The 26,610-nt window shown below is 44.3% G+C and overlaps 1 protein-coding gene across 5 annotated transcripts in view; it reads left to right on the plus strand.

Moving 5' to 3' along the window:
• Positions 1-26,610, plus strand: part of LOC138489380 (zinc finger protein 391-like) — a 279,556-nt gene that overhangs the window by 44,561 nt on the left and 208,385 nt on the right. For 4 of the 5 annotated variants that reach the window (XM_069617096.1, XM_069617095.1, XM_069617097.1 and 1 more), the window contains exons 2-3: positions 14,460-14,511; positions 20,334-20,454. In XM_069617096.1, the coding sequence (XP_069473197.1) occupies positions 14,476-14,511; positions 20,334-20,454 (157 nt within the window). In that variant the 5' untranslated portion in view covers positions 14,460-14,475. The remainder of the gene's footprint in view (positions 1-14,459; positions 14,512-20,333; positions 20,455-26,610) is intronic. The other variant, XM_069617098.1, reaches the window with a different exon arrangement.

Below are 26,610 nucleotides of genomic sequence, written 5' to 3' on the forward strand. Positions count from 1 at the left end.
TCCTGCTCCCCACTCCTTTCAACTTAACCCGGTATCAAACCACATACTCAAGTGCCACATCTAATTGAAACGTTGTGGCGTTGTGTGGGGACTGACACACACACACACACACACACACACACACACACACACACACACACACACACACACACACACACACACACACACACACACACACACACACACACACACACACACACACACACACACACACACACACACACACACACACACACACACACACACACACACACACACACACACACACACACACACACACACACACACACACACACACACACACACACACACACACACACACACACACACACACACACACACACACACACACACACACACACACACACACACACACACACACACACACACACACACACACACACACACACACACACACACACACACACACACACACACACACACACACACACACACACACACACACACACACACACACACACACACACACACACACACACACACACACACACACACACACACACACACACACACACACACACACACACACACACACACACACACACACACACACCCACCAAATACCTGAAACGTTGCAGCGTTGTGTGGGGACTGCAGGATTGCATCCTTTGACCCACACAACCCTTCCAAAACCCTTTTTGCTGACCTTCAAGACCCACTGTGGATACCAATCATAAACAAAATAAGATTCAAACCTTACGTGCCAGGCGGTGCAGAGGAGTTCGGGAGGTCTGTGCATCGAGACCTTCGTGTCGCCGCCTTTGTTGCTGCTGCAGCCTGACTGTCTGGTTCCTCCCGTGCCTGCTGCCGTCCTGGTGGGCGGCGCTGGTCGGGTGTTTCCGGGTCAGTGTGTTTTCTGAGTGTCTTCAGTCGAGGGAGAGGGGCTTGCCCCCAGCCGAAAAGAAGGGTGCGGGCGATCACCCTAGCAGCAGAGGCACTCCTGGTTAGTGGGCGCTAAAATATGCAAAAAGCAAGCAATTGTATTCAGACTACACCCCTCGTTCCCCCTCTTACACGTCAGAGAGCCAAAATCATGAAACAGTCGACAGTTCAAGATCAAGATGCAACTCAAAACACAAAGGCAAAGATTGAAATGCCTCTCCAGCCTATACAACATCCGATGACTGAATATAAGGGAATATACACGACCATCCTTAATTCTCAAATCTCTACAACTGAAGTAGAAAAACAATCTTTCCCCCTATTCAGATGGCAATTAAGACGCGACAAAACAAATGATCATACACCTCAACAAACGGATTTCCTTTTCCGTAGTGAGCTGAATATGTCCAACAATTTAAACGGGAATGCCCAATCCCATACGTTGATAACTAATTCGGATAATTCCAATATGAGCCTGAAATTGCGCCAGCCGCATGCTGATGAGTTTGACTTACAAAAAAAACAGTAAAGAAGTTAAAACTACTATGCATCAAACCGCTCAAATGAGCGAACAGCCTGAAATAATCCAACCTACAAATCCAACGATTATCCCGCATCATCTCTTCAAAGAACAACACTGGATGATTTTTACCGCTGATTACCAGATGTCGTTTTCCTAAATGAATTCAGGCAATCTGATGTCATGATCATCCTCTACCCAATGTATAAAGGAAGTTGATGGCAAAACACTGCACAATTTAACAGCGCTTACACAAAACGAAAAAGCCAAAATGGCGAAAGAACAATGGAAACATTATTACGAAAGAAGCACTAGATCAAAACACCTCTAATTCGTATCCAAACCCTCCAACACCAGGAAATTGGAACGTCTCTCATTAGATCGCACCGAAATTGCGGCCTTGATGGAGTTACAAGAAATAAATAGACAGCATTAAACACACCCCACTGAAGCCTAACACCCCCACAAAACACGAGATTGAAGAAACCAGGCCACGTGGAAGAACCGAAAAAGGAACTCTGTAAGGAATCGGTTTATTGTACATGTCAACCAAGGGACTCTAAACATCAAGCCATCCCGAGTACCATGGTCGACTTACAGAACATGCTGATAGCTGTCACTACTCAAACTATGATCCCCTACATGAAACTCCAGGAAGTTAACCTAGAAGCATTGAGAGAACATGCCACTATGCTAGGTTCCATATACGCAAATCAAAAAAGTCCATGAAGTTCTTACGTCAAAGATTCAAGACCGACTTACCATTGAAGCAGAAAACGGCTTTGCTTCGCAACAATGACTAGCCGATATGGCGAGACAAGACCGAGCTGCGAAAATGCAGCTAACTGAAGCACTCTGTCATGAACCATCGGACGCGTCCCTTTTGCACTTCCTGGTCCCTGACACATAGGGGCTTGCACTCAGCAGTACTCCCAACATGGCCGTCAAACACGGAACGCTGTTTACCAGCTTCCGCGTCGGACGCATCACATTCTATAAAGATGACACGCCCCCGTGGCCCTGCTCGTCTCAACGCTACCGCTTGCAGTGGCTAGACGTGTGCTGCCGTAGTTCGCTCTTGCTAACTTCTTTGATTCCTGGTTCCTGGACCTTATTATTCATCCTCATTCATTCCTTCCCTTTTTGTCCTCTTGCATTCCGGATCTCTGTGTACCCGTTTTCCAAGTACACTCTTCACCGTTTTCCAGGACTTCCCGGACATTCTGAACGATCCAGGACTCGGGACGCTGAACGCACGCTGGAACCAGAGGACGTACGCACAGGGCTGTACAAGACCCGAACTGTGCGCAAGAAAATTCCATCGAAGTACTCCAATAAACAGACTGGTGAGAAGGGGGAAAACTGTGACAGATTGAGACGCCAACAAACTGAAATTGATACGGACATGGAGGCGGCAGTTCAAGACCTCATGCGTGGTATGCAGGAGTTTACCACAGAAGTGCAGAATCTCAAAGCCGAGAATGCCGCATTAAAACAATTAGTCCTGTCACGTGATTCCGCGACCAAGGAAAGTGTATTGCTGGGCAGAGTAGTGGATAAATATGATGGTTCATCAAAAAACCTTCTTGGATTCCTGAATTCGTGTTTAGTCCACTTTACCTTTAAACCCTACTACTTCTCTACCCCCAGGGCAAAGGTGGGCTTTATGATTTTGCATCTTTCCGGGAATGCATTAACTTGGGCTATGCCCTTGGTTAATCCTGGAGATGCCCTCCTGGATGACTATGATGGGTTCGTACAGGCTCTAAAGACCATGTTTGACCGCCCAGAACAGGTCTACAGTGCCCAGGAACGCCTACTGGATTTCCAACAAGGTTCCCAGGATATGCTTACCTATGTGACGTGTTTTAAGCAACTGGCCAAGGAAGCAGATTGGTCCTCAGAGGCCTGCTTCACCCTTTTTCGAAGAGGACTGAATGAAGAAATAAAAGATGAGCTAGCCAGGGTAGCTCGCCCAGGTTCCTTCCAGGCTCTTATGGACCTCTCTTTATCCAGGAAAGGAAGGCAGAAAAGAAGACTAAAGTGCCTTACCAAAAGACCTCCATAGAACCTTCCTCTAAACCTGAGCCCACTCCTGCCCCGACTACAGACCCAGAACCCATGCAACTGGGGGCCTTCCGCGGACTCATATCCCCACAAAAGAAAATGCGACGGATTCACACTGGGCTGTGTATGTATTGTGCCTCAGATAAACATCTTGTGAGAGAATGTCCCTTGGCTCCTCCACGGCGTTCGGGAAACGCCAGCTCCCGATCCTAGATGGAGCACAACTTCGGGAGAGAGATGTTTGCTCCACATCTATTCCATCCTTGAACTCTCTTGGACAAAACAATCTTGTGATCTTGCAGGCCTTTCTATCGCCATCCAAGAAAGAAACTTACCCCATTTTGGCATTGGTGGATTATGGAGCCATGGGGGTATTTATAGATCAAGATTGGGTAACTGCCCATAACATTCCATATGAAACACGAGACATCATGCAACCTGTAGAGGCTATCGATGGAAGACCTCTCTCTTCGGGACCTATAACCCTACAAACCAAAGAGATCCAGCTCTCGATAAACCATCATCGAGAGGTGATCAAATTTGACATAAAGTCTGCCCATTATCCAATGGTACTGGGTATGCCCTGATTACAGAAGCAGAACCCATACATCAACTGGGCAGCAGGATCCTTGTTTCTTGGTTCCGAGCATTGTATGTCTCACTGTCTATCCCTGGATTCCTCGTCGACAACCTCTGAAGGTATGCTGACAGACCAGCAGGGCCCATTCACGGTCTCAAATATTATCCAGGTCCCCAGGGCCGATCAGGATTACACTGATGTGTTTTCAACTGCCATAGTTCAGGCCCTACCCCCTCAGACCTGAAGATTGCGCTATTGATACTGACCCCTCAGCAGTGATTCCTTTTGGAAGGAAGTGCATTCTATCCGAACCAGAGAAAAAGGCCCTCCGAGAATACTTGGATACCAACCTTGAAAATGGCACCATAACACCATCCAAATCTCCGGCGGGAGCTTCGTTGTTGTTTGTTCCCAAGAAAGATACTAAGGAGCTTAGGCCTTGTCTTAATTATCGTGGTTTAAATCAATGCACCCTCAAGGACCGCTACCCATTGCCCTTAATCTCAGATATCCTGGAGGCGGTGAGAGGAGCTTTAGTCTTCACGAAATTGGATCTCAGAGGTGCCTACCATCTGATCCATATAAAAGACGGTGACGAATGGAAAACAGCCTTTAGAACACCCTTTCGTCACTTTGAATACCTGGTCATGCCCTTCGGACTCGCCAATGCCCCAGCGGTCTTCCAACATTTCATGGACTGAGTGTTCTCTGATATGCTGTTTCTGTTCGTCCTAGTTTACCCGGACGATATTCTGATATACTCCAAGGACCATCTTAAGCATGAAGAGCATGTTAAGGCAGTCTTACAGCGACTATGTGAACATAAGCACCTGGCTAAACCCGCGAAATGCCTTTTCCATGTTTCTACTGTTCACTATCTAGGATTTGTCCTTGGTTCAGAAGGAATTGGAATGGACCACTCAAAAGTAAAAGCCATACTATCCTGGCCTGCTCCAACTACCGTGAAACAGATTCAATCCTTCCTGGAGCTTGCCAACTTTTACCAGAAATTCATACCTTCCTTTTCTGAGATAGTTCAACCGATCATTACATTGTTGAAAAAAGATACTCTTTCTCTGGACATCAGCCCAAGATGAAGCGTTCCAACGATTGAAGGCAGAGTTTACACAAGCCCCCCATCCTGGCTCAACCTGACATCGATCGACATTTCCTAGTGGAGACGGATGCCTCCAACTATGCCATTGGAGCAATTCTAAAGCAGGAATTCGAGGACAACTTGGAACACCCCATCGCTTATCTCTCGCGAACCCTAACTCCCAGCGAGACTCATTATTCTGTTCTGGAAAAAGAACTGTTAGCCATCCTTCAAGCCTTCACAGAGTGGTGTCATCTACTCCTGGGAGCAAAACATCCTGTTCAAGTCCGTACGGACCATCAGAATCTTCAAGTTTTGCAATCTCTGGAATGCAGGAATAGTCGTCAAGCCCGTTGGGTCGCCTTCTTTGCCCAGTACCAGTTCCAAATCCATCATGTCCCTGGAACACACAACGTAATTGCTGACGCCTTATCCCGACGTCCCGACTACAAAACTCTTGAAGATCGGTCCTTCCCAAAGATGTTTCCCCACACAATTTTTGTAGCCCAAGCAATCGCCCTCCTGGAATACAAAAACAATTTTGGTGGCCAAAAATGAAAGTTGACGTCCATCTGTACGTCAAAGCCTGTGCAGTCTGCAATCAAAACAAGCATGATAACAAGAGACCGGCGTGTCTCCTACTTCAACCAACGCTTTCATCAAGGCCCTGGGAATTCATTGCTGCAGACTTTATTGTGGAATTGCCACCTTCCAGGAGATACACGACTATCATGGACACCATTGATTTATTCACTCACATGGCTCATTTTCCGCCATTGTATAAACTTCCATCTTCCTCAGAACTCGCTGGAATCTTCCTGGAACACATGTTCAGAATTCATGGACTCCCTTCCAAGATCATATCAGACAGAGGACCTCAATACATATCTCAATTTTGGAAACACTAAGCCGTATGCTAGGAATCCAACGTGCCCTCTCCTCAGGTTATCATCCACAGACTAACGGAGCAACTGAACGCGTGAACCAAACCCTAGAGCAATATCTTCGTTGTTTCACCACCAAGGTCCAGGACGATTGGTCACTCTTAATACCTGTGGCTGAATTTGCCTACAACAATTCAGATCACTCGGCTGTCAAGACCAGCCCCTTCTTCTTCAGCCAAGGATTCCACCCTTCGGTACTACCATCCATTCTCCCACATCCTACACCAGTACCTACAGTCGACTCCTGGATTGAAACCCTCATCAACGTACACAAGGAATCCAAAGAACACCTAGAAAGATCTCGAACTAACGCCAAGCATTATGTGGACTCCAAAAGAAGACCAGGGCCTTCCTATGCAGTGGTTGATGAGGTCTGGCTATCCTCGAAACTACTGCCTCAACATTTACGACCGAATAAGTTGGCTCCCCGGCACTATGGCCCCTTTTCCATAAAGGAAATCTTTAACCCAGTGGCCTTCCGACTCAAACTACCAGACTCCTGGAAGAGGAGCCACCCAGTGATTCACGCATCTCTAATGAAACCATACGTCCAGTCCTCCCGGACTTCCCCAAGGTCTACCCCTTAAATTGTCGATGACCAGTTGGAATAGGAAGTGTCCAGAATGTGACTCCAGGTACAGACGTGGTCAGCTACAGTATCTGGTTGAGTGGAAAGGGTACCCTCCCAGTGAATGCACTTGGGAACCAATCTCAAACCTAAATGCCCTCAGAGTACTCAGAAGGTATCATCTTCTACACCCAGGCAAACCCGGAGGAACAGGCCTTCGGAGGAGGCATGCTGTCATGAACCATCGGACGAGTCCCTTCTGGACTTCCTAGTCCCTGACACATAGGGGCTTGCACTCGGCAGTACTCCCAACATGGCCGTCAAACACGGAACGCTGTTTACCAGCTTCCGCGTCGGACGCATCACGTTCTATAAAGATGACACGCCCCCGCGGCCGTGCACGTCTTAATGCTACCGCTTGCATTGGCTAGACGTGTGCTGCCATAGTTCGCTCTTGCTAACTTTTTTGATTCCTGGTTCCTGGCCCTTATTATTCCTCCTCATTCATTCCCTTTTTGTCCTCTTGCATCCCGGATCTCCGTGTATCTGTTTTCCGAGTAAACTCTTCACCGTTTTACAGGACTTCCCGGACATTCTGAACGATCCAGGACTCGGGACGCTGAACGCACGCTGGAACCCGAGGACGTATGCACAGGGCTGTAGAAGACCCGAACTGTGCGCAAGAAAACTCCATCGAAGAACTCCAATAAACAACACAGACTGGTGAGAAGGGGGGGGGGGGGGGGAACCCTGTGACACACATCGCAATGAAGGCGCAGAAAACGAAACTGACAGTGAGAAATGAAGGTCTCCCTATGCAACCACAAATACACCGAGAAATATGCACTCAAACTGGGAAAAACTGACCTCCTTCTGACTTACCTAGCGGTGCTAATGGACAAAGCTCCCAGAAACCTATACCAGAAGGTTTGCTGATTGATCTAATGCAAGACATCCCTAATATCAATAAGCTAAAAAAACACAAGCCCAACCGATTCACCAAATCTAAATGACAAAGGTGTGTGCAAAGGATAATCAAAACAGTCGTATAATATTTTTGAACAAATCAGCAACCTTCTTCACCCATATTGAAGACTGATGGTAAAAAGAAGCAAATTAAGAAACAAACAGGATCTATGGCATTTCTCAGAAATCTTACAAACCCTTCAAACATAGCAACGAAAGACACACAGAAGACACAGGCTAAACGAGCAACTGTCGACAAAAAATGTGAAGAACTTGCTTTGCACTGCACAATACAGTGAAAATTCCACATCACCAATGCGAAATATGTCACTGAATTGCGCCAGCTCTTAATGCCGACCAAGCCAGCATCGAACTACTAATGAACCGGTCTACCTACCCTCTGGAGGAAGTTGTTGATAACGATCACGAGATTAGTTAATGCCATAGTCAAGGAAATGTACAGATAAATTAGTCATCGATAATAGTACTAGATTGCTATGAAGACACTTGTTTAGAACTCTACACGCACATTACCCTATCATGTGAAGACATTAGCAATTCAGACTTCAGCTGCCATTATAATAAATCTACACCAAGAATGACAGTTTGAAGTAAAGGAGTATAGTAACATCAAGACATGGGCGCAAATTACGCTACTTGTGCTCCGCACAACCAAAAAATGACCCCAAAAAACTGGAACCGGGTCTCTCTATATTTCACATAGGAATAATAAACATTTATTGGAACTCAGGAAAATACGAAGATGAGAAAGTCATAGATTCCATACTATCTGCCATTGACATGACCAACTTGAAATATCCAAATGTGGAATTCAACATCTGCAGTAATTTTAATTTCGATCTGTACAACCAAAATGGGAAACTAGTTGAGAACCATATGTTGGAATACCGTGCTCACAGATGGTCTATTGACATGACAGAAAGATTGATCGACTTGATGCTTTTCTTCCTGGCACTATATTACCCATACCCACATGGGGAATGATTTGTTTTAAGATATCCCAAATTGAGTTTGAAAAACTGATGGATACATTCACACAAACGGAGACGGAAGATCAAGGCAAATTGAACTACGGCTGGCTACTCAATTGATTCAAGCTAACTAACTGTGCATAAAAACAACTCGCAAGGCACTCCCAACTATACTTATAACAAATCTATAGCAGCAAAAAAGAAAGAAATGAAAAAAGCTGTCAAACAAACTAAAAAAGATCCTCCTACATTAAGATTCGAGCAGCTAAGCAAAAATATAACAATTGGCTAAAGATAGCCAAAATGACACAAGATCAAAAAGACGCCGAAACAATGCTGAATGCACTAAAATCCCACAACACCAGACGTTTATGGGATCTTCTAAATCACCAAAAGCCCTTGAAGGACAAAATGATAGTGGACGTTCAGGAATTGGCTTGGGTAACGTATTTTGAGGAGCTATACAAGGAACGACCCACAAATTAGATCCAAACACAGTAAAAGAAAAGAGATGGTCAATAACATGGTAATATTCAGAATTACAAAATATAATACAAAAACTCAATGTTTCTCGGGCCCCAGGCCCTGATCGCCTTTCGAATTGTATAATTAAAAAAATCTGGAAAATTGGGCTGCTTTCCGCTCTGACATTCAAATTACTCAATTGTACAAATGCTGTACCGGAGACTTGGCAATTGGCTACCCTTATTCCGATATACAAACAGGGCTTAACAAAAGAACCAGCAAATTATCGGCCTCTTGCTTTATTAGACCCGTTGGGAAACATTTTTGCTAATTTACTTCTAACAAAACTGGTCTAAATTGCAAATGCGACGGGTGGCGAGACAAACTGGTTTTGTCAAACAAGTTGGGACGAGTGTAAGTCTAATGATCCTGAATTTGCTGAAACATGAAGCAGCAAATGACAAAATTCCAATATATGCCACCTTTGTAGATCTGCACCTCGCATTTGACAAGATAAACCGGGATCTACTATGGATGAAACTCGAACAATGGGGCTGCCCGAGTGATATTTTAGAGCCCATAAAACTGTTGTACTCAAAACGCAAACATTCAAGTCAGAATAACCATTGATGGGCATGTAACAAAGTTGATACGTACATGGCACGGCCTGAAGCAAGGCTGCCCCTTGTCCGCTGCTCTATTTAAGCTATTCACCTTTGACTTTGAAAAAAATATCTATACACCACGCATGAATCCTCCTAAACTTAATGGGACTGCTCTTCCCTATCTAATGTTTGCCGACGACATCGTCATATTGACAAAAACTCTGCATGGGCTGCAAATTTCATTGGATAAAATGCAAGAATACATGGAAGAGAATGAACTTGCAATAAATGCCAAAAAGACAAAAATCAAGACTTTAACTCAACAGTGCAAAAGAAAGAAACAACCTGCTTTATACTTACAAAAACTCAAACAAGTTCAAACATATAAATACTTGGGCATTTGGATCAATCAATCCTTAACCGAACAAAATTGGTTGCAACAGCTAAAATCCAAAGCCAATTCGCTTGCGAGGCAGGGTCTGATCATACACAAGAAGTATGGCAAATTTTCAGTCAAGCCAGTCATAGCCTTTTATAGGCAAAAAGTGACTGCAATGCTTGCCTACGGTGGCAAAACCATGTTTCTGGTAACAAATAGAGGCGCTCTTCTGGAGAAAAATCTTAGCCCTCCCCCAATCCACTCCTTTGCCATGGATAAGATACGAGCTTGGTCTACAATCTCTCCACTCAATCATAGCATGGAAAAACTCGATTTCTACTGCAAGCTGAACAATGAAGACCACGTACCTGCATTGGACATACTGAGAACTAAATACCTCAAGGTTAACGATGCAACGCTGACAAAATGGAAAGAAGCTGTTAACAGTATCCGCGTGGAAAAGGACATCTCCATGGATATGCTAATAAATAGACTCCAGAAAGCAAAAATACATCTTGCCAGGCTCGATTGGATAGAAACACAGCTCCACAAAAACCAGTATTAACTATCCTTAACATGTGACGGTGAATCAAGTGTGCTAAATCAATTGCTGCACTATCTTAATCTATTTCTGGACCGGTAAATCTCCCCACCTGAGTGATCGTAGGGAAAAGAAGTCAGAACAAAGAACTCAGCCAATCATGTAGATTCTGTAAAAATGAGGATACAATCGAATCTATCATATTCTTATGGAATGTCAAGCTTTAAACCATAAACAACTTGATTTTGTTTGAACATACACTAGTGCTCCGATCGAACTTGAAGCTTCAGAACGGTGGTCTAAATACTCATGGGCAACAACAGAAGAATGGTGACTACCATTGTCCGATCATCTCTGTCGATGGCAGAGGCCTGACTCTCTGAGGAGGAAGAAAGTATATGAAGTATATTTTTATATGTAACCGATTGAAGTTGACAAGTATATGTACATAAATCTAAGGTTTAAGATACAAACCATATGCTTTTTAATGAAAAAAAAGGAAGGTGGTGCACTGACGACAGCCATGAGGGGGCTGGGTACTTTCCTGTACTGTACCATCACTTCACATGGGATGCCTATTTCCAGAATAATTCAGTAAACAGTTCCTCATCACTTAGCTCACGTAATGGTATATTTGGGTCCATGCACAACACTGTGCGCCATTCACATCCCTGAGTGTCCATTCCTATTGCTACAATCCTTTTAGCAGACACCTGTACCCCTTCAAGATCTAGGGACAGAATGGTGCCAGCAACCATCTCGGGGCCAACTACAGGGCGGAACACAAAATCAGAAGGCACTCTCCATTCTTTTCTTGTGAGCTCGGGTACTGCTCTGGCCAATACTTTAATCCCATAGATGAACATGTCGGGGTCCACTGGCACCCCCTCACTCTCAACTCGTTTGCCTTGGTGTTTATCAGTAGCATTGCTCTGAGGCAGCACATGCCAGGGGTGGAACAAACAATCCCTCTTTTGGTGAATTCTATTGTCATCTTGAGCTTGCTGCATAAATCCCAACCCAGCAAATTGACAGGGGAACTCTTATAATAAAGCAGGGCCCCCCTACTGTTCAACCTCCTTTTTTCAACCTCCTTTTTTCAGATCCAAATCTCTGTAAAAGGAACCGTTACTACAGCCCCAGAGAATCCTTGCGTTTTGAGATTTTTGCCAGATAACGGAAAATCACCTTCGTTTATACATGATTTTACCGCCTCAGAGTCCACCATGAAGATGAACTGTTTGTTCCCTATCACTGCCCCCACCAGTGGTTCCTCTTCTGGATCTAAGGTAGTTGATAGGACTGGACACGCCCCCCCCCAGGTTATTACATATTTTATGTTTCTGGAGTGATGCAAGGGGGGGAGGGAAGCAAGGATCGTCTCCTTCCCAACACTACTCATGCCCTGGATTCTCTTCTCGTAGTCCAGGAAGCAGGGATGTGGTTGAATTTCTGCAGTCCAATGACGTGTGATGCAGTGTGCTAGATAGTTTTTAAAGGGGCCAGATTAGTGGTTGGGACACCTACAGGACATTGTCACCAACCAGGTGGAGAGCACCAGAGCCTTTATGAAGGATCTGAGGTCTGAGGTGGGAATGAAGATGCAGTCACAATCAATGGTGAAACCAGCCAAGGGACTTTGCTTTAGGAGTGCGTTAAGGAAGAAGCTGTCAAGATCTGTATGTGACAGCCTGTTTTGAACATAGGTATGTTTGGTGGTTCCCCGAGGAGGATGAGCTCTGCTATAGTAGGGTTGAATGTTAGGTAGGCACTTGGTATCACTTATTGAATGGTAGAAAGATGGTGCTGCAAATGTTGAATGCCGTCAAAGCTGTTGACTTTCAGGCATAGCTGTGTCTCATCAGCATACTGGTAGATGTTGTTTGGTCTGGTCAAGAGTGCCACCAGTGTCTCCATGTAGAGGTTGAAGATGGTAGGGGAGAGGATGGAGCCTTGTAGGTTTCCACAGGCCACTGGATGTAGTGGGGATCTGCATGTGCCCGTCTGGATGAGCTGGTGTCTGTTGGTGTAGTAGGAGTCAAACCATCGAAGGACCGTACAATTGATTCCCATGCAGGGGGTGCAAGCTTTTGCGTAGTGCTTTGTGTTTGATTATGTCAAATGCAGTAGAGAGGTTGAGCCTGGACCAGGAGGCATGGGTCAGAATTGTTGATTACCTGAATGGTAGCAGTCTCCGTGCTATATCTTGGTCAGATGCCAGATATGTTTTCTTGAATCTTTCTTGGTAGTTGAAGTATAACCATCTTCACAATGATCTTGCCAATAAAGGGCAGATGGATGATGTCAGTAGTTTGCTAGGTCATCCGGGTGAAGTGTGGGGACCTTTAATAGGTGGAATCCCTGACTAGTTTTCAACATAATGGGGAAGATGCCTTGCAGGAGTGAGGCATCGATAGTATGGAGGAAAGGAGCGAGTGCCTTTCTGGTGGTGATCTTTAGGATGGAGGCTGATTAGGATGTCCTCATATGAGGTGGCCTTGAGTTGAAACAAGGATGTTTTTGAGTTCTTCCAGTGTTAGGGTCTTTATGAATGACCATCTTGGGATGTGGTGTGGTGGTATAGCAGGCATTTCTATGGTGGGTAGAGTGTTGTCAATTTGGAGACACATCTTGTCGATTTTGTTTGTGAAGAACATGTTGATTGCATTTCATTGCTCCATAGATTCAGGTATTATGGGGGCAATAGGGAGCCGATGAAGTGTTTGGTTGTCTTGAAGAGGGATCTACTCTTGTTTTAGGCTTCTGCTATGGATTGGGTGCAGTAATGTGCTTTGGCTGAGGTAACGAATGTTTGCGGTCTGAGTGTACGTTTTGCAGGCTTCTTGTAGTTGTCCTTTTTCTTATTTGCGTATTGCACCTTTACTGGCAGTGAGGTCTTGTGTATTACCAGTGTGGATGGCTTGCTTTTGTTGGTTCATAATTTTAGTGGTGCTTGGGCATTGATGGGGACAGTCAGAGTGTAGTTGAGCTGATTGAGAAGGATGTTTAACATTGGATGAAGGAGTGTGTGGAAGCCAGGTTGGTGAGGTTTTCTTGTTTAATTCTTGTTCATCCAACTCATAACCTCAATCATGCAGGTTATGAAGACTGATGCTTTTGCAACCCCTTGCACTGGGGTCTGTATCTGTACGCATACAGTTCCCCCTTTTTCTTCCTGCACTTATCAGACCTACCATGTCTGCTGCCTTAAACCTAGCACTTGCACATTGCTGGCTGAATTAAAACTGTTTGTTGCCTCTATTATTTATTTATTGTTATCTGTTTCTCCTCTGCTTCTCACTTTCCACTCCTCCACCATCCCTCTCCCCCTCTCCCATGCACTTGTGCGTTCTCAATGTCACTGGGCCTAGTAAGATCGCTGTTTTGTTCTCCCCTGTTCCCCTCCCCTCCCCTCCCTTGCCTTGTCGTGCTCTGAAACACTTGTGTACGAGCGCAACATAAATACAATATCATTATCAATAACCAGAACCTGCCAAGCTTGAATCTTTTGTTTTGCCCTTATACCTAAAATACTGCAGACAAAAGGAGTGCATCAGCAGAATTAAAGACCATTTCTGTTGTCATGCTTGTATCTTTTATTTTCTTATATTTCATTTGTTGTGCTTCTTCTGTTGCTTTTTTACTGTCATTTTGTATTGATATTCTGGTGTTAGTTCTACCTCGGTATGTGTTTCCATATATTTGATGGTGGGAAAGAGCCTGAGTCACGGCTGGTGAGGATAATGTTTTGTGACACAAGTAACAGCAAATGAGTGCCTCTTAATGGTGCTCCAAATCTAACAGGTTTTGTGACAGTCTCTTGTTCTCCCTAGCTGTCGTTGTGGGACAATGTACAATATTTGCCAAGGAGTAACACCACAGAAGGTATGTTATTGATGCTTTTCACATCTGTTGCACACACCCTGGCCCAAACACCTTGTTTGATCTTTGTTGACATATCCCGGTTGTTAACTGATTGTACTGTGTATCCTACTCCTTCCAATTATGGAACTTCTCAAGTGTGTGGACTGTTTGATAACTGCTCAAAGCAGAGTGGTTCCCAACGTGTTTTTCATTCAGGGCTTCTCCCCAGTCAGGGGGTTGTGTGATGGTGCCTGAAAGTGGGGTCACTTAAGGATTCTTGGACTCTGTGCATGACTAAAGCTTCTCCCAGTGCACATATTCTTAAGGAGGTACAGATATAAGATCCAAACTCACATGGTTTCTCCAATGCATGGGTTTTATGATGGCGGTACAGATCAAAGATACAAGGGACGCTCTTCTAACACTGTATGCACCCATTCAGTCTTTCTCCCATCTCAAAGCTCTGTCATATCTGGTGCAACAGCACCACCCAAATTCACTACACATACAGGGCTTCTTAACTGTGCAGATCATCATGTGAGCTTCAAATCAAACATGTACACTGGTTTGGTCTTTCTCAGTGCGGGATGTCTGAGATGTCATCATTTGTGATGCACTATTAACAGGCTTCACGAATTCAGTGCCCTTTAGGGCTATCTCCCAATATGCTATATGATATGATATTTTATTTATATCACGCTCATACAAAAGTGTTTCAAAGCGCGACCAAGCAAAGGGGGGGAAGAACACGAGAGAACCAAAAAAAAAAAAAAAAAATGATCTCACTTGGCCCAGTGACATTAAGAACGTGCAAGTTTAGTTTAGTTTATTATTTATATAGCGCGCCATACCCCGAGGCATCCGGGCGCAAACAGACAAGGATATGCTCAGCTTGGTTACATGTACATGATAAGTAGGAAAAAAATACAGACATCAACAGTATTACAATAGCAGGTATGTACAAGGAAATACAGACATCAACTATGTTACAGTAGGCAAGTAAGTACAAGGAGAGGTCAGGAACAAAGGGAAACGGTTGCCTGTTTCCTGCATAGTTATCGGGCAGTAATATACAATTATGTACAATGTGACATATCGGGACACCAATGTCAGAGTGATGTGCTGCACATGGAACTTCGATCGCATAGTGAGCTCCAGGAGCAGAGAGTAGGAGTCAGAGGCGGAGCAATTAAAGGGTAGTGCAGGTTAGAGTAGAGTAGTTGGATGTCATTGGCTCTCAGCCACCTGGTTAGGTTCTCTCTGAAGTTGGCGAAGGGTTGAGGTTCTGTGATGTCTTGGGGGAGGGAGTTCCATAACTGTGCAGCCTTGACTGGGAAGCTATTGCCTCCTATAGTGGAGAGTTTGAAGCGCGGGACTTGGAGGCAGTTTGCGTTAGCTGTTCTTGTGGGTCTGGATGAGGTTCTTTTACATAACCTGTCCATAAGGTATGGTGGTGCTTTATTATTGAGGCATTTGTGGGTGAGGGAGGCGATCTTGAGTTGAATTTTATCAGATGTGGAGAGCCATTTGTGTTCTCTTCTTATAGAGGATATATGCTCCTTTCTGTTAATCTTGAGTGCTGCTCTCAAGGCATTGTTCTGGAGGACTTGAATTTTATGAATGGTCTGTTTATTTGCCCTAATGTAGAGTCCATTACAATAATCCAGTTTGGATAGTATAAGGGCTCTGGCAAGTGTAATGCAGCTGTCTGTGGAGAGGAATTGTTTACTAGCTCTGATAAGTTTGCATGTGTATGCCGTAGCAGAGGCTAGTGAGTTGACTTGTTTGCTAAAGTTCATGGTGGCGTCTAGGTAGAATCCTAGGGTTTTCACTTTGTTAGCTACTTTTATGTTGTTCCCATCAATAATGAAGTTGGCATGGTCAGGGCTAAGTTTAGATATATATGTTGGGGTGCCTAGGATGATAATCTCGGTTTTATCATCGTTCAGGCATAGGCCGTGGGTGGCCATCCATGCCTGAACGATGCTATAGATTCTGTTCACTAGAGCCAAATACTTGGTGTAAATTCCTGAGAGCGGGAGGAGGATCTGGGTATCGTCTGCGTAGTTAGTGTAGGCGATACCCAGATGATCCATTTCGTCGAAGAGGGGCTTCGTGAAGACATTGTAGAGGGTGGGTGACACACAAGATCCTTGTGGTGCACCACAGGTTATAGGGATCGGGTCTGCTGAGGCTGATGGGGCGAAGACTCTCATAGTCCGGTTACTCAGAAATGACTTGATCCATGTTATAGCCTCATTTGAGAAATGGGCTGCAGAGTCAAGGTGGCTACATAGGACTGTATGGTCCACTAAGTCGAAAGCTGCAGATAGGTCCAGAAGGAGGAGTAGGGCTGCTTGGCCGTTATCTCTGCATTCGTCTATTTGGGCTTTAAGATCTATTGGTGCTGTCTCAGTCCCATGCTGCGGGCGGAATCCTGATTGGCGGGTTCCGAGTAGGTGGTTGGATTCTAGGAAGTTTTGTTTTTGCATGTAGGCCACTTTATCTAGGATTTTTAGAAGAAAGGGCACAGTCGTGATGGGCCTAAAGTTTGTGGGAATGGCAGGGTCGAGGGTTTGTTTCTTCAATAGTGGCAGTACCCATGACTCTTTTAGGTTATTCAGTATTATGCCTGTGGTAAAGGAGGAGTTGATAAGTTTGGTTATAAATGGCGATAGTTCTTGTGCAGCATCCTTGATAAGTTGTGCTGGGCATTGATCGCCTTTGCAGTTGGACGGTTTAAGTCCCAGAATGACCTTTTCTACCTCGATGGTCGATACCTTGGAGAAGCAGAATCGGGCTTTTTGATTGGGCTGTGATGGTGGCGCTGAGCTCCGGGGGGGTGTGAGGCGTTAGAGATGCCTTCTTGAGAGCAATTTTAGTTTGTAAATTAGCTACTTTGTTTGTTAGGGCAAGTTGTATGCTAGAGCACCATTTTTTATCCTTGTTGCAGTTTTCTTGAGGTACAATGGGGGTTTCCAATTCTTTCAGAATACTGAACAATTCTCTGACACTAGATTTAGATCTAGATATTCTAGTATTATACGTTTCTTGTTTGGCTAATAGTATTTCTTTCTTGTAATGGGAGGAGGCTTTGGAAAGGTTAAGTTTATTTTCGACTGATGGGGAGAGTCTCCAAATGGTTTCTAGTTTTCTTTTGGTTAGCCTGAGATTTTTTAGATGAGGTGTTTTTTCGGTTTGCTGTTTCTTAGTTTGAGCGGAGCTATGTGGTCGAGGGCTGAGTTCATGGCTTCATTATACTGTTCAACTAACACATTAGGATCCATGATGTCTGGGAGTAGTTCAGTTTGGGTATTATGATGGGCATCAGATTTTCCGCTGTCATGAGTTTTTTGTTCCTCGTGGGCAAGGGTGGGGCAAGTGAGGACTGGGCAGTAGCCGGGTTAGTCATCACTGTGAATAATAGCAAGTGGTGGTCAGTCCAGATCTGAGGTACGGAGTCTGTGATACTTACTTCACAGTTATGTTCTGCTATCCAGTCAAGGATACTACCTTTATTGTGGGTGGGTAAATTAACTTTCTAGGAGAATCCTAGCTCTTTCAGGGTCAGGGCAATCGATGTAGATTGGATATCCTTAATATCATTATAGCCTAGATTAAAGTCACCTAGCACTATTGTTTGGGATGTATTTTTTAGGTTATTGGACAGGGATGTAGAGATGTCCTCAGCGAAGGTTCCAATAGGGCCTAGTGGTCTGTAGATAAGGATGATGTTAAGTGTTTGTGAATTAGCGATGCCTAGTTTGACCGTGAGGCATTCACAGGATTTCAAAGAGGTAGTTGTGATAATTCTCATGTCTAAGCTGATCTTAGCTATGATTGCTAGGCCTCCACCTCGGGAGGTGTCTGTCAGCTCGTAGAATTGTGTAGTTGTCCGGGACTGCTAATGATAGTGCAGGGCCTGCCGCGTCATGTAGCCAGGATTCTGAGATGGCCAGGAAGTCTAAATTGTCTGTGAGAATATCTGATATCTCTGTTGCATGTGCGACTAGAGACCTGGCGTTTATAAGCGCTCCTTTGAGATAAGGTTTGTGGCTTTCTAAGTTTGGGCAGGTAGTATTATAACTAACTTTAGCGGCTTAAGTATTTCAATTTTCTTAGCTGGAGGCTCATGCAGTTTGGATAGGCGGGCGCGCAGTCTTAGATTTCTGTCTACAGTATTACATGGCCTTTGTGTAGTGGTATTATCTTGATATTGGTTCATTTTAAATCCTGTATTAGGTTGTTGTGTGTCGAGCAAGATGGGGTGGGCGAGATGGGTTAGAGAGGGCGTTGCGCCGAGGCTCAAAGTGTTAGCTTTGGTGGTCAAGCTAAGTATTTGTACTGCTAGTACAATGGCGAGGGTGATATGCAGTGGTAGCCAAGGTGACCTGTAAATGGCTGTAGTGCGTTTACCAAGACCTAGCATGTACATGCTGAGTGGCTGAGTAAAGGCAGGCTAGATGCGACTAACAGGCTAGATGCAGCTTCAGTAGTTAGAATGCAGTTTAAAATGGCTAAGTACAGGCAGGCTAAGTGCGACTATCAGGCTGGGTGCAATTCCGGATGGCAGGCCATAGATATGTTAGGTACAGTTAGTGGGCTAGGTTCAATTACGTAAGTCAGAGTGCAGATAGGCTATAATTATGCTATTAACGGGCTGAATGCAGTAACATCTGACAGAGTGTAGCAAGACTGGGTGCAGCTATCTGGCTATGAGCAATTCTAGATGTCACTATGAAGATAGGCTAGATACAGATAGCAATTTCGATTATCAGGCTCGCCTAAGCATAGGTCAGGTTCTCTTCTCTCTCAGGAGAGACCATAGTATACTGTTCAACAATCAAACAAGGGGTTAGGCATGTGCATTTTGCTGAGCACATCCAACATTTGCGGCCATGGGCACCTGGGTTGCTGCTGGGGTGCAGCGTCTTAGTGGGCAGGCATAAAGCAGGTGGGAGCAATTAAGCGTAGAACAAATATTTGTGCAGGACGCTCATTGAGTGAATAGTCAGAGCAGGGGGTGCAGTATACAAGCTAGCAATAGTGATATGTGGCGGTATACATTAGTGGTAGTCCATATGCTTGTGTCAGCGGTATATAAACAAGGATAGTAGCCGGGAAAATAATGTCACTGAGAGTGGTTGTATTGGGAAGTAATGATAAGGCGCGTAATCAGACAGTACCTTAGGATTGTGCCTGTGCTCCCGTCCCTCCCGCACTTCTCCATGTACCCCGTCCCTCTCCCATCCCTTGGCCTGTCCTTCCCTCTCCCCCAGCACTTCATGCTACTGCACTTGCACAATCCGATATGTCACAAGGTCTAGTGGGACTTTACTGTTGTTTTTCCTTCTGCACCCCCTACCCTCTTTTGTCTTGTGGCACCTGGAAACACTTCCTGCTATATAAGCGCCATAAGAGCAACCCATCCACCACCGATAATGTCTGAGACCTGCCACTGCAGTTCTCCCTGCCTCCTCAATCATGTCTATATTCATAATCTCAAGCCATTCCTGATACCTTCCCCTCTCTAATCAGCACGTATTGCTATAGGACCATGAAGCTTTCTGTGATTCATGCACAGCAAGGTTGGCCATTTCCAAAACCCAGGTAGAGCAATAGCCTCTCTTAGCCTTTGAGCCTAATCTGTGGCCAATTGGTGCATCTTCTTGTTACAGGAAATGGGATGCGTGTTTTCTTGAAAATTAGGTACAGGGATAGAGGATAGGGGTTGTCGGGGAAGGTAGTGAAATGTATCGGACGAGTTTATTTTAAATCAATTCACATTACATTGAATGGAATTTGTAAATGATGCAATGCCCCATGTTCTGTTCTGCAAGCAGGTCCCCTTCCATGAGGCTCCTGCCTGTTTTTCTGAAGAGGAGTGGAAGATTTTGAAAGAATGGCAGAAAGAACTTTACAGGAACGTGATGAAGGAAGTTCACCAAGCTCTGCTCTCGCTAGGTAAAGCTATGCTCCTGATCTTTAACAAGTGCTTTTAAGGTGTATGGATTGACTGCCTTTGTTGTGTCGGACTCCCTGACTGGCTTTCACTGTTCTGCCATCTTTTATCTCTTTGATTTAAGTAATAAGATTCTCATGCTCCTGATGGGGCTAATGTGCAGGTGATTGGTGGGGAGTTCCAGGTAGTGGCAGGAAGGCGGGCATGGACAGTGAAAAGATAAATATGTACTTATCCTGGAGTAAACATTTAAAGTTGCAACTTACCAGCCAATCCTAAAAGAAAATCAATCACTCGCCCCCTCCATTTTCCACGTTCTCCCAGCACAGCATTTCTTACTCGCCAATAGTCCATTATCACTTTCCAGTGGTTAGGGGCAAGTGCACATTTTGTGGTCTGCTTATCACAGCTGGTGATAGATCGTTAAAAGGAACTGAAGTGGAAAAAATAAGGCAACTATATCTGTGGTGTTCCCCAAAGGAATCCCAACAGTGGCCATTCAAAATTGTCTTTGATTATTCGGCACTCGTAATGACACAGCTAAGCTAAATAAAGTGTTAAAGTATATCACTGGCAAAGTATTGTGAAAGATATGCATCTCCTGCTCATTGTACTTTGGGACCTGTAAAATTAGGCAGCACCAAAGTGCTTGCTGGCCATTCTGTTTAAGGACTGGCAGCTCATGCTAGACTGCTCTGCACATTATTTGGTCATCTTGTAACAATAGCGCCTGGGAGAGGTTTTAACCCAAGTGGGCAGAATGTTGTCTGAACCTCCTATCCTTATTTGGGAGTGAAGTGATCCACCAGGGAGTGTCCTGGACCAGCCACTACCCTGTGTGCCTCCCACAGGATAGATGACGCACTGGCTTTCCCTCTGCCTCCCCTCTCCCGGGATGGAGGAGTAATATCTTATCAGGAGTCCCTCTGCAGGATATGACCTACATCTCACAAGAAGCATTTCCAGATGCATTTTCCGGCCTCAGAACCAGAGCAATAGTCCAGATATTGCAGAGGAAATCTAGTCTGTGAACCTGCTACAGTCGTAAGTTACAGAGAAACTGAATTGGAAGGTTATCTACAGGAAAGTGATTGAGCACAGACAGAACGCCCAGTGAAGTCCATATCTCCGAAGAGAGGAGCAGCTGCAGAACAAAACAGAACCACTCTCCACATGGAGATTCCAAGATGGGGTCTGCACCTTAATTGCCTTTGAAGCCTTGCAAGCCCTTTTCGGCAGCAATGAAAAGCAATTATCCAATACAAAAGCCACAATAACCTCATTAGGCATATCAAGAAATCTCCTGGGAATAACCGATCTGGTTCAAGAATTCAAACTGAAATGGGGTGTTACCTATAGAGAAGGAGTTTAGGAGTCAGCCCCCTCTCTTGGGACTTAAAAGGGGCTAGGCAAGTTCAGATGAGGCAAGGATCCCAGAGAAAGCAGTTGCGTCTACCCACACTCTCCATATCCAATGCTTATTGCACCAGTAGTGCATCAATAATAGCATGCACTACAAACACCTTCAGGAAGTGTCATGTGTGTCATTGCTTGCCTTACCACAAGATATGTCAGAAATGGGATTCCCGAGCCATGTCAGTGACTCCCACCAAGTGCCACTCGGTTGAAAGACCACTCAAGACAGTGAGAACCTCGCCTGGGGAGAAACTGCCCTTTTGAGCCAGCCCAGGCTAAGCAGGTGTTGATTTACACAGCATTGAACAGAGGGTCACTCTGCATTGAAGAAGAGTAAGCACGAGAACGGGATACAAATTCAGCTCCCTCTGGGACCTATAGAAGAATAGCTACAAATAATTGATTTGAAGTGATTGCTTATAAAGTACCTACCCTGGAAACCACCATATGGGGTAGTTTTGGGTTTGGTTCCCCCACAGCCCCCCATTCCCCTTCCTCATTTTCCTGAACAGTATTTTAGACCCACCCATATTGGAGCATGATACCCATGTCTTTGACGCTTCTTCTCCACAGTTTGCTTGGGCCCACCAAGAAAACCCTACCCTGTGCAATGCTGTTAGAAAAGTCATCCCAGAAGCAGCAGGGACGGATCAGCAAGGGCCATACTCTCTAGAAATGAATTGGCTCCTCTACCTGTTTCAACCAAACCCCATGGGGGGTTGGAAAAGCGATTGAAAAGCTAGTCCCCACCTCTTTTCAGAGGGGGGAGATAGGAATCACCCATGTACACCAAACAGGGAGCAGGGTTTAGCAAAACACAATCGTGTTCTGGCCCAGTTTTATTGGCTATGGGGTTTCCCCCCCACATACAAATGATATCAAGACACACCATCTATCAAAGGACTACATCACCCAGTCCCAAAGGCAACATTGCAGCCGTTGCCCATCTTTGAGATTCCCTTCTCGTGCATTGAACTGGACATTGTTGGTCTTTTGGAGCCCTCTTACCATGGTAATATACATATTCATCATCTTAGAATAAGCTACTCGTTATCTGGAAGTGATTACCTTGAGAAACAAACACAACCCATCAGCCCTTAAAGCACCTTCTTCCAATCTTTGAGTTCTAACAAGAAATTCAGACACATTAAGGCTTTATGTTTAGGGTAATTTGCGAAGTTGAGGAACTTTTGGGGATGAAATCTTTACAGACTGCCATATACCACCCTCACATGTATGTTCCTGTAGTAAGTGTTGACAATACCTTTAAAACATCTTAAGGAAGGTGGAAAAAAAACTGGGACACATGTATCCCTTCGGCTAAAATAGCAGGAAAATGCCTCAAACTTCTACTGAATTCTCATTTGAGTTAGTATATTGACAGAAACTTCTAAATGTCCTTGATATGTTAAGCGAGTCCGAAGACACGAGGATCCTACGAAAAACCTAGCCCATTTCACACAAACCATACACGCGTGCATGGCCTTTATTAAGGACTTTGTTAAAAAATCATCTGCTCCAAGCCCAAGAGAAGCATGCACTTTACAATCGCGAGAGCTAACTTTGCAGTTCAACATACTCCTCTTACCCACTTACAAGCACAAGCTCATTGCCAATTGGCTAGGCCCATACCACATCAGCTAGGTAGTTAATAACCCCAATCACAGGGTAATGGAACCCAATCTAAGTATTAGGTAGCTAATTTGCACAATGAGTGGAAGGTCCCAAATATCGTGTTACAGACAGTAGCATCACTCGGGTGCTCTTGATACATCCCCGATCTTATCCCAGAAAACTCCACCAGTTAACAAGAAAGGCTTCCAATATCTGCTGGAGCAACTCCCCCACATGGTTTCTTCATGCTGAAGGCATGCTGAAAAAAAGAGAACATCTAGGGATTCTTCATGGACTTCCAGCAACACAATCAGATCCCAGCCTTTGATTCCTCTCCAATGCAGAGAAATGACAAACTCATTAATCGCTTGGGAGATGTCAAGTAGGTCTCTGCTTTAGACCTTACAAAGGATATTGGCAGTTTCCTTTCGCCCCAGGTGATTGGGTAAGAACAGCTCTCACCACGGCTGATGGGTTATACCAATGTACCATCTAACTGTTAGGTTTACATGGAGCACATGACACTTTACACTTTACAATAACTTATGGACTTTATTTTAAAACCATTAAACTATACCATCCTTTTTTGCATTCTACCTCGACCATTTTTTTTGTGTATGGTTTACATAAGAAACCTTTACAATTACATTCAAATAAGAAAAGAACAGTAAGTGTATGTATATATAAATTAGAATAAATTGAAAATACAATACAACCCCGAGATCCTTTTTTTTAAAAGTAGGAAACCTAAGACAAGCCAATAAAGTCAGTGCATAGTTAAAACCAAATACAAATTCATGCTTCCCTCCACATTGCAAAAGATTAAAACAAATGTCAAATTTCTATATGTATACAGTACATTCATTAAGCAGATAATTGATATAGAAAGATTTAAAAAAATCATCATACAAGTCATTCATCAGGAAGGTGCAGAATTTTCCATCTGAGTTTCAGGAGTAGCGAACGGTAATAGCAGTTAGGGAATTGTGTCAGAATAAAAGACAAGCAGCCTCTCGTCTGGTAATCAAATTGTAAGTCGCAAAGAGATGGGTAGGAGTGAAATGTCTCAAAGGTATCATTCCAGTCACAACAGAAGAGGAGCTCTTTCACTTTGTTCGGATTGGTCAGCAGAGTATCCCTATTGGTAGACAGATCTAATGGGGTCTTGTCACCGAGTTCCCTACATTTTAGAAGAAATAAGTTTCGATCTAGGGATCCCTGTGAGAAGAGAGTCTTACCCACATCATCATAGAGCGTGTCATATTTAGGACAGAGCAGGGCAGAAAAGAGTGCAAGAGCCCTGCAGAGGATTCTAGCTTGCAGAGAAACTAAACCCAGGTCAAACCTTATAGCCGCTATCGGGACACAATTGGGAAGTTACATGACCTTTCTCCAAATTATACCCTCAAGGATATCCCAAAAGGTCAAGAGAACCAAATAGTGTAGTTCAATTCCATATATTAGTTTCGGAATCGCCTTTCCCTTGAAGAAATCTACCACTGGCTTAAAAGAGAACCTGCCATATTTGTTATCTAACTTGATAGACTGTGAGATAAGCAGGAGTGCTTTATGTCTGAGTGAGCATCTTAATTCAGCGGCCGATGGTTAGGCCAAAATAAGGAATCCCAGATAGACAATTTTATGTGCTCTCATAATGTTTTCACCGCCAATTTTCCACACTTGTTTAAGACCATTTTGCGGGTTTTGCTCGGGTTGATTTTTAGCCCATTGAGTGTAGAATATTCTTCAAACTTGCATATAAGTCTTTGCAAGCCCACTTTGGTCAAAGAGAAGGAAATCAGCATATGCCAACCAAGAGAGCCTGAGATCCCCCAATTTTGCATTCACCAAACCTGCATCTCCAAGAAACTCTGCTACATCTGCCAAATAGAGAATAAAAAGGCATGGAGCTAAAGAGCAGCCCTGTCCAATGCGTGTCCTTCTTCTAGAGAGGGTACCCTCTAAATCAATCCTAATAAGGACCCCTGAGTTCTCATACATTGCCATAATTAGGTTGAGAAGACCTGCCGGGATCCCCCACCTTGATAATTTTGCCCAAAGCTGAAACCTGATAACCAAATCGAATGCATTTGACAAATCGATTGAGGCGACATAGAGAGTACCACCAAATTTTCCCCATGTTGAGCTTTGTAAATCAGTTAGAATAAAGCCATTAAGATTAGTTGAGTGGCCAACCCTAAAGCCTGTTTGTTGTTTCGGAAGGATATGGTTCTCTTTGATCCAAACATTAAGATGAGAAAGAAGAATGGAAGCAACAAGCTTACATTCCGCATCAATAAGAGAGATTGGTCTGTAGTTCTTGACCAAAGTCTGTTTTTCTCTCTTAAAGATGGGAACAATGTGGGCAGTCCGCCCGCTAGATGGAACATTGCCAGTATTTACTATAACTTGGAATAGCATGCACAGAAGTTTTGCCCAAAATGTCTGGTTCCGCTTTCAATGTATTGTTCGTAATGCCGTTGGGGCCAGGAGCCCTGGATTTCTTAGCTTTGGCGATTAACCTTACTATTGTCTCATAATCAATGGCGGGCTCCCACCTAACATTAGGTGCACCCTCCCCAGTTGCACAGAGTTTTAGCCCCTCTACCAAAGAGTAAGGTGTAGTGATCTACCCATTGGACCTCCGGGATGGCATTCAGTTGGTCAATAACCGCATTATGGTCTTGAGCTTATAAAATAGCCCAAAACGCCCTAAAATCCCTTTTAACCAGGACTCTTAACATAAACTCCGCATCATTTTGCAGCAAACTAGATTTTCTTGATTTACAATAGTTTTTATATTTTTGACAAATGGTTTTAATTTTTGCTTTTTTATTATCCCAGTCAGTGTCAAGCAATTGGACTTCTCTAATAAGTTTGCGAGTGTGAACCTTTTCATTGGCCAGCTCCCGATCAAACCTATGAACATGAGTTCTTTTGGAGTTACCCTTCTTGAGTGAATCATAGATGCTGCTATGGAGAGCATTAAAGAAAGTGTCAAAGTGTAAGGTGTTAAAAACCACTTGTTTCCACAGGAGAAAAGTATGATTAAATGAAGAGATAAGTTGACAGTTGAGGAGATTAATATTAGCCGGCGACCAACGTAGCCCGGTCCCTTGGCCCACAGT

Source organism: Ambystoma mexicanum, chromosome 9, assembly GCF_040938575.1.
Source record: "Ambystoma mexicanum isolate Mex_15411 chromosome 9, UKY_AmexF1_1, whole genome shotgun sequence".
In the NCBI taxonomy this organism is placed as follows: Eukaryota; Metazoa; Chordata; class Amphibia; order Caudata; family Ambystomatidae; genus Ambystoma; species Ambystoma mexicanum.